General features: G+C 40.3%; 1 protein-coding gene across 1 annotated transcript in view; it reads left to right on the forward strand.

The window, feature by feature from the left end:
- PPP4R1 (protein phosphatase 4 regulatory subunit 1) overlaps positions 1 to 9534 on the forward strand; it is a 69298-nt gene extending 59764 nt beyond the window's left edge. The window contains 7 exon segments of the mRNA XM_035901631.1: positions 493 to 678; positions 2217 to 2378; positions 2996 to 3096; positions 5449 to 5569; positions 5667 to 5801; positions 6805 to 6946; positions 8578 to 9534. Of these exon segments, the coding sequence (XP_035757524.1) occupies positions 493 to 678; positions 2217 to 2378; positions 2996 to 3096; positions 5449 to 5569; positions 5667 to 5801; positions 6805 to 6946; positions 8578 to 8741 (1011 nt within the window). The 3' untranslated portion in view covers positions 8742 to 9534.
- The last annotated feature ends 842 nt before the right edge of the window (positions 9535 to 10376 follow it).

Here is a 10376-nt window from a genome sequence, read left to right on the forward strand (position 1 = left end):
CCGGCATTTTAATCTAGTTTTCTTCTCCCCACCTCCCCAAGTTTTTGAGAGGAATAGGAAAATTATTTTTGAGCAAGTTTCATCATTTACTGTTCTGCCTGTTTTTATGGATGAGTTAAAATGGCCAATTTGCACAGCCTGCGAGCCTGAATGTTTATAGAAAGGAAGAATGCAGTCTCTTAATTTCCTGGTCTGCCTAAGCAGATGGTGATCCACCCACTCAGCTGTTACGTTGATCTGTATATTTTCAAATAGGTCTCCAGTCATGTCACCATTTCTTTGGAACTTTTCGGTGGAACTTATGAAATACAAAATCTTTGCTTTCTTATTAAGAGATTGTAATTAAATGATACTCAGTAGTTGTGAATTAAATAATATTCAGTAGTTGTGGGGAAAAAAAATGTTGTCCTAACAGTGTGCCCTGCAATTTTAGTAAGATGTTTGAGGATTTACTGAAAACAGTGTAAACACTCTAACCTTTTCTTGCTGTAGGATGTTGTACCTCAAGCCTTGCTGGATCAGTATTTATCAATGACTGATCCATCTCGCGCACAAACAGTTGATACAGAGATTGCCAAACACTGTGCCTACAGCCTGCCAGGTGTGGCACTTACATTAGGCAGACAGAATTGGCACTGTTTGAAAGACACCTATGAGACGCTGGCATCTGACATGCAGGTAAGCTCAAGAAGCTGTGACAGTGAATGATCTGAAATTTTATGATGTGACAACGAGTAATCTGAACTTTTGTGATGATTTCTCTTGTTTACTGGGGTGTTGGGTTACTCTGCTTTCTATGTGGAGCTTTTCATTGCTGATATTAGTTATTCATATAACGAATGAAAGTGTAACTGTTGTCTCAGAGGAGGCTGCGTGTGTGTGGTGCTCAGGCAGTAAGGAAAATGGGGCAGTTTGAGTGGGAAGTGGATCTCCAGTGGGAATGTGAGGAGAGGTCTCTGATTTCCTCTGCTTGCTTGAGGTCTTGTGGCAGCGCTTGGGATCCTCATAAGTATGAGAATTTTGTCTGTGCTGCTGTGCATGAGCAGACATGTGCCCCTGCAGGCATGTCAGGAGCTCAGTGAGTCAGCCTCACGCCAGGCCTTTTTGGTGGCCTATTGGTGCTGTATCCAGTTAGTCATAAGGGGATAACATCACTATCACCATGCAGCTTTGCTGTTTTAAAAACAAATACTGGAAATAGCAGCATTTTTCATGTTGTCAGGTGGTAAGGAGGTGGCTTTGTGCATTTTACTGTTGGTTTACAGTTGTTTCCAAGTCCTCCCTCGTTTCCTTTTTTGGAAATGCTCTTTTTATTTTTTTAAATATTCTCAGACTACTTCACCTCTGTTGAACTTGCTGCTTGCTATGTCAGAGTGATATGTAGCGAGTAATTTTATGCATGGCTATTGCTCATATTTTCCTAACTCTTTTTGCAGCCACTAAAACCAACAAGCTAATAAATTTAAAGCATAAGTAAAAACAAATTGCCCTGTGTTCAAAACTGTCCAGAGTTTATCACCAGTCTAATCTGAATTAAGACTGAGTTGCCAAACCAGGGCAAAACAACAGTACTCATACTAATTGGAAAGTGTTGGCTAAAGAATAGATGCTATTTTATTTGTAAAAAGACTTACTTGAAATAATTACTTCATTAAAACAGCACTCCCTCAATTTAGGGTGAGGAAAAGCTCTACTGGTCCTTGGACTGCTGGGCACTCTGTGTGGGTGAAACGTTACCTATTATGGAAGCTAAAATATGCTGGCTGAATACTGTGGGATATATATCTTATTCCATTTTATAAATTGAATGAGTGAGAGAGGAGTAGTAACATGGAACGAACTTGCCAAAAAGAGTCTAAAGCAGAGAGTGATGTGTGGAAGAGTACTGATGTCAGGAATACTATTTTCTTTCCAGACACCTGGAAAATTAAAATATTTTCATTATTTTCATTTGCCTAGTTCCTTGATACTCACTTGGAAGAAATGATACCTTGTAATTTATCTTATTTTCTTTTCCTTTTTTCCTTTTTTTTTTTTTTCTTTTTTTTTTTTAAATTCCAATTCCATTTTCAGTTGTTACATGAGACAGTGTTGAATGTAGTCATAAGTACTGTAGCTTGGTGGGAGTCCAGCTTGGATACTGATCCTCAGGTTAAAATAGAGCACTTTAGATGATACATCAGTAAAAGTCAGTAATTTATTTATTTATCTTATAGTGGAAGGTTCGGCGGACACTAGCATTTTCTATACATGAACTTGCCGTCATCCTTGGAGACCAGCTTACAGCTGGAGATTTAGTTCCTGTCTTCAATGGCTTTTTAAAAGATCTCGATGAAGTCAGGATAGGTGTGCTTAAACATTTGCACGACTTCCTGAAGGTATGTCTGTGTTCAACTCTGGTCAAGTGAAATTATGTATTTTGCTTCATTTCTTTGTATGCACTTGCTTTTTAATATAACACCAGTATAATGCTTTGTGGGAATCCATGCAAATCTGGATGGAATCCAGATGTCTGTTGAATACTGGATTATATTTTGCAGGACATCTGTGTTGCTGATACTTTATTTTCTCTGAAGAGCCTGGTTTGTGCGTGTTTATTCAATATATAGGTGCTGGTGGATGGTGTTAAGATTTTTGATGGCTCTAACCTCTCTGCACAACTTCTCAAATTCTTTAGGGGTTTTGCTGTAACTGCTTCATTTTTTGAGCTGAAAGACACAAATCATAAACCCTTTAAAATCAATACTGTCTTTACTGCTTACCCTTCTTGTTTCCTAGAGTAAAAGCAGAGATTAGATCAGATTTTGCTTTCAGTAGTGCCCCATGTGATTCTACAGACTTAAGCGTGATAGGGTTTAGCCCAGAAAAGCAACACTGTTGCTAAAGATTATTTTTTTAATAAAAGCAAGTGTATTTAGTTGTATTTTAACACTCTTGTTCTATCTGCTGATTGTAGTCTACATTTCTTTATGTAAGTTTATATTTACTGTTACAGCTTCTTCATCTTGACAAAAGACGAGAGTATCTTTATCAGCTCCAGGAATTCCTAGTGACTGATAACAGCAGGAACTGGCGTTTCCGTGCAGAGTTGGCTGAGTACGTAGTTTTTGGGTGCTTGTTTTTATTGTTGTGGATATTTAAAAATGTTACAATCATAGAAAAATCGTCATACAGTGACATTTTTAATTTCATTTTTAATTAGTGGATGGTCCTCATCCTTCTCCACTTGTCCTCCTTGCTTAAAAATTCCCAGTAATTATATATCATTTACAAGCGCTCATGCTGGAACTTGAATGTCTTTTCCATTGCCATATGTTGAAAACATTACCCTTCCATTAAAAAGAGAAGACCACATCTGCTTGCTCTTGAAGTCAATAGAATTGTTGTAGCCATTTGACTTTGAGTTGCTGTGTCTGATGAGTAGGCTGAATTTGTGACCATGAAAAGGAGGAGATCAAGGTCTTGAGGAGAGTAGAGAAAGCAGGTAGCAGAGTAGTGACCTTGGACTTCATGCGAGCAGTCTTTGGCTTTTTCATGGAACTGGTATGTGGGCTCCCATGGGAAGCAGCTCTGGAGGGTCAAGTTGCTCAGGAAAACCAGCAGATTTTTCAGCCTTCAAGTGAAAGGCTAGTCCATCTTGATACTTGGAAAAACGAGGAGATGTACCAAGAGCCTGGTTTGGTTAGTAAGGGAACTCATGACTGAGCTTGAATGCAAAAAGGGATTATACAGGCCCTGGGAATGATGGAGCAGGTCCTCTTGGAAACCATTTCTAGGCATGTGAAGGAGGACTCCTTCATGAACACAGTCAGCATGAATTTCCAAGAGTAAATCACATCTTGACAGCCTGCCTTCTGTGGTTAAATGACTGAATCTGTAGATGAGGAGAGGGTGGTGAATGTCACTTATCTCTGCTTTAGCAAGGCTTTTAATACCATGTCTCACGGTATTCTTGTGGCCAGGTTAGGACATAATGATCTGGATGGGTGGAGGCTAGATGAGTAGAAGTCATTGGATGGTTGGGTTCAGGAGGTTGTAGGTAATAGGTTGTAGTCTACCTGGAGTATAGCTATAGGTGCCTCAGGAGTGCCTTCTGGGACCTTTCCTCTTTAACATCTTTATCAATGACCTGGAGGGGGTGCCGGGGTGCGCTCTCATCAGGGTTGCTGGTGACACCAGAATGGGATGACAGGTCACTGTGCTTGAAGGGAGGGCTGCCATGCAGAGGGGCCTAGACAGGCTGGAGGAAGGGGCTGACAGGAGTCTCATGTAATTCAACAAGGGACAGATGCCAGGTCCTGCACATGGGAAGGAAGAGCCTCTGACAGCGAGACAGACTGTGAGGGCTGGCTGCCCTGGGAGCAGCTCTGCTGAAAAGGCCAAAGGTATCGTGGAGGACAGTGAGCTGAGCATGAGGCAGCAGTGTGTCCTGGCAGCATAACCCTGGGCTGTTTCAACAGGATCACAGTCAGTACATCGAGGGAATAGATTAGCTCCCTCTAGTCAGCACTCATTAGATCTCATCTGGAGTAATGCATCTATACACTAAAGATGCTGATAAACTGGGACAAATTGAACAGAGGGCTACCAGGATGATCAGTGCTGCAGCATGTGCCCCATGAGGAGAGACTGTGGGAGCAGGGAATCACGAAATGAGCGTATTGTAACGACTAATTACAGTGTATCTTTTGAATTAACTTTTAAGAGACCTAGTTTAACAGCTGATCACAATGTCCTGTTTTTGCTACACTTAAGTGTTTGTTTTGATTTAGTAACTACAAATCACTTACTTGTTGTTGCTGGTATGGAGACATTTGATCGGCTGCTTGTAACATGTCACACTGCTTCTTTTGACGTACTTTCTACCATTCATGACACATGCTTGTGTCTGCAACCTGCTGAAATCTTAATCAGCTCATTACAAATTGAAGAAGTCTGATAGTTTCTCTAGTTGTCCAGTATACTCTGAAGTGTAGAAGTTTATTGATTTGATAAATCAGTATACTTAAGTGACCAAAGATACTCTCAAACTAAGAGTAGTTGCTTTGCAGCTGTACATGTGTTACATGGGTGAGATGTCTCTACCAGGTATTCAAATGTATGTGTACATTGCAGTGTCACTCACGTCTGGATCGCTGTGCTGCGTGTACATTGTAGCCGGTATCAGGATCCCTGACTTGTAGATGCAATCTTGGTTCCCTTGCCTCTCCCTTAGTTTTTCATTCTTTGAGCTCACGCAGCATTTTGCCATTATTGTGAATAAGTGGCAATTTAAAATCTGCAAGTGAGCCATAGCCAAACTGATGGCATTGAAAACCAGGAGGTTTTACTTTTCAGTAATTTGTTGTGGCTGTATTGCATATTTGGCAAGTGTTGATATATAAAGTCACAGTTAAAGCTACCTTCTTCTTATTACAACGTACTCTGTTTGGTTCTTCCATCTTGTAGGCAACTGATCTTGCTTCTAGATCTGTACAGTGCCAGAGACATTTATGACTACTTGCGACCTATCGCTTTCAGCCTTTGTGCAGACAAAGTGTCTTCTGTCCGTTGGATCTCTTACAAGCTGGTAAATCAATCTAAGTAAATTTATGATTTCAAACTTCTGAGGGTTGGTGGTCAGAAGTAATTTCTGGGTTGTTTTTTTTTCTTGTCATTTCTTCAAGGTCAGTGAAATGGTAAAAAAGCTATACATGGCTTCAACATCAACCTTCGTGGTAGACCTCATGAATGAACTTGTTGAGAAGTTCTGTAGGTGCCGCAAATGGTCTGGTCGGCAAACTTTTGTCTTTATTTGCCAGGTAAAATATCTTTTTGTTCATCTTTTTGGTTTTGGCGGGGAGGGGGAAGAATGGAGGGGGATAAGCAGCTGGAACTCTTTAGCTGTCTATTGACAGTATTTTAATGAATATTTGAGAACTTGTTTCCAAGGGAATAGGCTTCATGGCTGCTTGCTTCAGTGTTGCTTCATACATGAGCATCTGTAGCTTAGCATATTAACATCAGGTTGTCAGATCTGATGCTGAATGTGAAACAAACACATAGCAAAGTGAGTTGGGAGGTTCCTTGAGTTGGGAAGCTGCTTTGTTGTTCAGCATGACGTGAGATTTTTATAATATGCTGCATCAGTCTGCCACTGTTTTGGGTTATCCTTTAGAAATCAAGTGCTAGGAGTTGCCTATACCTCCTTATCCAGCTAGTGCAGCTTGGTCAAAACCAGCTTATTCTCAGCAAAATAAGCAGAAGAGTTGCAGCTAGCTGGGGTCGCAAGGAAATGGTCAAATTTGGAGGCTGTGGCAGAGGTGCAGACTGGGACCCAACATGACTGCTGCCCAACTGGGACAGTTCTTTGAAGTATTTGGAGAAATGCAAGCTTTGAGCTTATTTAGAGAAACATGCTTGGGTACAATGGATGTTTACTGAGATGGACCATTCTTGTCTTAGTATAGTACCTAGTTAAAACAAACACTAAATTAATCCTAAAAGGGGTTGCGAAGGTCTCTTACTTTTCTTCCCTGTTTTCAACTGATACAGTGATTAAAAAAAACCCAACAAAACCAAGGAAGTTACCAGACTTCATAGAAAATAAAGTGGGCTTCTAACTGAGTCCGAAATTCCTCAAGCCTACCTTGGTTCATTGTGTAAAACTTTGTGCTAGAAAGTATTGTACTGTATTTTAAAACTTTGTGGATGCTACTGTATTTGTGCTATGAAGGTGATAAGATCTGTCAGCTCTGATGATGTGTTAGGATTTTATCGTTACTGTGCTGAAATCTAGTGAAATTGCTTCTGTCTTCTTGCCAGACTATCAGTGAAGATGACTGCCTGCCCATGGACCAGTTTGCTGTGCATCTGTTGCCACACTTATTACACTTGGCATCTGACAGGGTTCCAAATGTTCGAGTCCTGCTTGCAAAAACGTTAAAGCAAACTCTTTTAGAGAAAGGTTAGTGGTCTGACTGCATGTCTTGTTGTCCTTCCACTTTCCTGTAGTCATCTGGGAAAGAAGTCTCCTTGGTGTGGAATGTTACCCTGGCTGAGATCAAACCATGAATGTTGTTGTGGTATCAGAGCCAGTGTTGTGTAACACGGGGGGAAATAAGAGTCCTTGCTCATATGCCAGCCTGTTCTTTTTATACCATTTTCCCTGAATGAGCTAGTTTGTAGAGGTTTCATGAGGGCACATAAAGCACGAATGAACAACTAGCAACTGTGAAGTTGTTGAGCAGTGCCTTTTTTTTGGTTCAAAAAAAATTCTGTTGATGTTTTGTGTAATAAGGATAAAAAAGAAAAATCCTTCCATACAAATCCACCATCTGTTTTCTCCCTGGGGGAGAAGAGATGGCTGCTGTTTGTTTCTTCTTTTATGGTAGCAGTGGGAAGAAAGTTTCTGTGGAGTATCTTCAGGGAAATTAGACATGCATCTTTCAAATTGCAGACTTTGCTTAGGAAAGCATCCCCAATGCATAGAAGATTCCAAAGCACTGTAGAGGAAAATAGCATTAGAAATACTATGCTATTTTGTAAACCAGCAGAGTGTCCACACTTGGAATACTTCATCAGTTGCGGTTGCTTTCTTCCTCAAAACCATACACTGGCTTGAGGACTGCTGTTTCTAGCATAGGAAGTGTGAATAAAAATGCAAAATGTTCAAAACACTGGGCAACACAAAGAATGCCAAAACAGTGAGAACGAAGTGATTGCTGGCTGTCTTGTGCATGCTGGAGTAAGCATATGTAGGCAGTTAAGATGGATCAGCTGATGTGCAGTAATTTATCCTCTGTTAACTGTGCCATGGCTGTCACTGTTCTTCCTGTTACCATGTAGTATTGGTGGTTTTGTTGTTGTCTTTGTTATTTTTGTGTTCCCCACCTGGAGAGTACACCTTTATTCTGCGTTGCTGCTGTGCAAGCTTATAGTACAGGTAGTCCCTGCCTCAAAGATGTTGTGTGTATGATTAGGGATGGGGGACAGATTATGAACGGCAAATTTAAAAAATAAGTTCAAAAGTTTTTAAACCTCAGATCTAAATTTCCTTTCTTGTGAGCTGTTTGTAGTTACACTGCTTTTATGCAACTTGTGATGTGTAGTTCATGAAAACTGTCAGATATTGGAACTTCTTCCACTCTTATTTCATGTTATCTCAGTTTTATTGTTTGATAATTATTTGGCAAGCCTGCCAATGAAATGGAGTGGCATGGCCATGGGCTTGTGATACCTTCCCTCCATCACAAATATAAGCACGTTCCTTCTGAGACTCTTGCAGGTTTTTTCTTCCTCTTTAGTCATGGAGTCTGTCACGCTTACATTTATACTGAAGGGCCATAGAAATTCTGTACTCTGACAGCACTGTTAGAGCAACTGTGCTCTGAAATGTGGAACGATTTAATTTTTTTTTTTTAAGGTGAACTAATAGGTTTATTCAGAAGTGTATTGTGTGCCTGCTCAGATATTCCAGTTTGACCTTACGTGTGCACTGTCTCCTGAGATTTTGAACCTCATGATAGTATGCTGAGCTTTGCATTGAAGTATCTGCTGCCTTTTCCCCTTATAAATCTTGTGCATTTTCTCTTACAGAATATTTTCTGAATTCTGCCAACTCTCATCAAGAAGCTGTTGAGCAAACAATCATGGCGCTTCAAATGGATGATGACAGTGATGTCAAATATTTTGCAAGCATACACCCTGCAAGTACCAAAATTGCAGATGATGCCATGAGCACTGCTTCATCAACTTACTAAAGTTCTGAATGTTGCTATAATTAAAAAAATTTTAAACAAACTATCCTCAAATGCTTCTAGAATGGTTGATCTAGGACAACCTCTTCGGAAGGAGAGATTTCTTGCCAGACTTAACAGGTGGATGTTATCTAAACCTGATACCAGGGATTTTAAGTCAAGAAAAAGTAAACATACCTGTGTCAGCTTGACTTTAGAAAAACACTGCTCAGAGGATTAATTTTGCCACCGAAGCCTTAAATCTTCTGTCTTCCTGAACAAATGAAACTTGAATTGGCAGATCATTTTCATTGTAGAAAGGATGTGATTTCCAGAGACCTGCATTGTTTCTCCTGAGGAGTTAACTTAGCAAGTATTTTCTGTAGCAACTGATAGACAAAATGGCCAGAAGGGCAGATTTATACCGGGATGTAAGACCTCCAGTATTAGCGCTAAAAGTTTTTATCATTCAAGGACTTGATTTGTGTGCAGCTGGGCACACCCTTAAGTGAGAATAGCTTTGATGTTTGTAAATGGGGAAAAGTAGAAATTTGGGTTTCTCTTAAGGGCTCAGTGCTAACACTAAACTAGAATTTGATTTTAATCCTTAAATGCAGCATATTGCTGTACCCATTAGCAGAAAACTTTGCTGAGTACCTGTGTCCTAATTATTTTCATGCTGGTCATGACCTAAAGGAAATTTATTAGCACATGTGCTTTAAGTCAGGTATTTTTAACTTGATCATGATCGGCTCTGAGGTGCAACTTTTTTCTTCATATACTGTACATATCTGTGAGCCTCCTTGGAGTGCTGCAGTCTTTAATCATGTTGTTTAAAGCTGTTGTGATACAAGTTGTTCTCTACTTGTCCAAATAAAATTTATTAATAAGATTGAAAGCAATCTTGTGACCTTTTTAAGACATTAAAAGAATAAGTTTGAAATTTAAGTGGCCTTTTTTCCTGGTTCTTTACGCTTTGATGGCTGTTGCAGGGGGAAGGGGTTTGCTTAATGATTGTGAAGGATTTTGTATTCGGAGATGGAATATACTACAGCATAGATCTACTTTAGCTGTGTAATTGAGGTTTTGCTAGATTCTCTTTCAAGCATCCGTGTTGTGCTTTGGGAACCTGTCACTCCAGCGTGAAATGGCATCTCTGCTGAAGTGAGTCTGAATATCCACCTCTGTCCAGATTTACAGGAAGCTGTGAGCTCAAACTGCCCTTTATCTACCTTCAGTCCAGTGACTGCTTTCATTTTCTCTCATTTAAAACGACTGATACAGTATCTCCTTCTATGTCTTCCAGGGGCAACTTGCTTAAATCGCCTTTCCTCCAGCCTGCCGAACCTGAAGCGCGTGAAGCTTATTTTCCTGAGGAGGTAGAAATGGCTATAGCAGCTTATCTTTGATGTATTTTGGCAGGACGTTTTCCTTTATCAGTCAGGTGCCTGATACCCTGGCAGTTCAGCCTCAGGCAGGTATCTCTTCCCCACCCCCTGTTTTGGGAAAACAGATTCTTCTGCAGTTTCTTCTCTAGTAAACAGAAAGTTGCTATTTCTTCCCCAAAGGCCTGCTTTTCTACTCCTGAGCGTGGCCATGGAGGTGGTTAAGATACAGAGTAATTTCTGTCTGCCTTGAAGCCTGGTGGGTTTAGGGTTT

Source organism: Egretta garzetta, unplaced genomic scaffold (assembly GCF_000687185.1).
Source record: "Egretta garzetta isolate BGI_Z169 unplaced genomic scaffold, ASM68718v1 scaffold259, whole genome shotgun sequence".
NCBI lineage: Eukaryota > Metazoa > Chordata > Aves > Pelecaniformes > Ardeidae > Egretta > Egretta garzetta.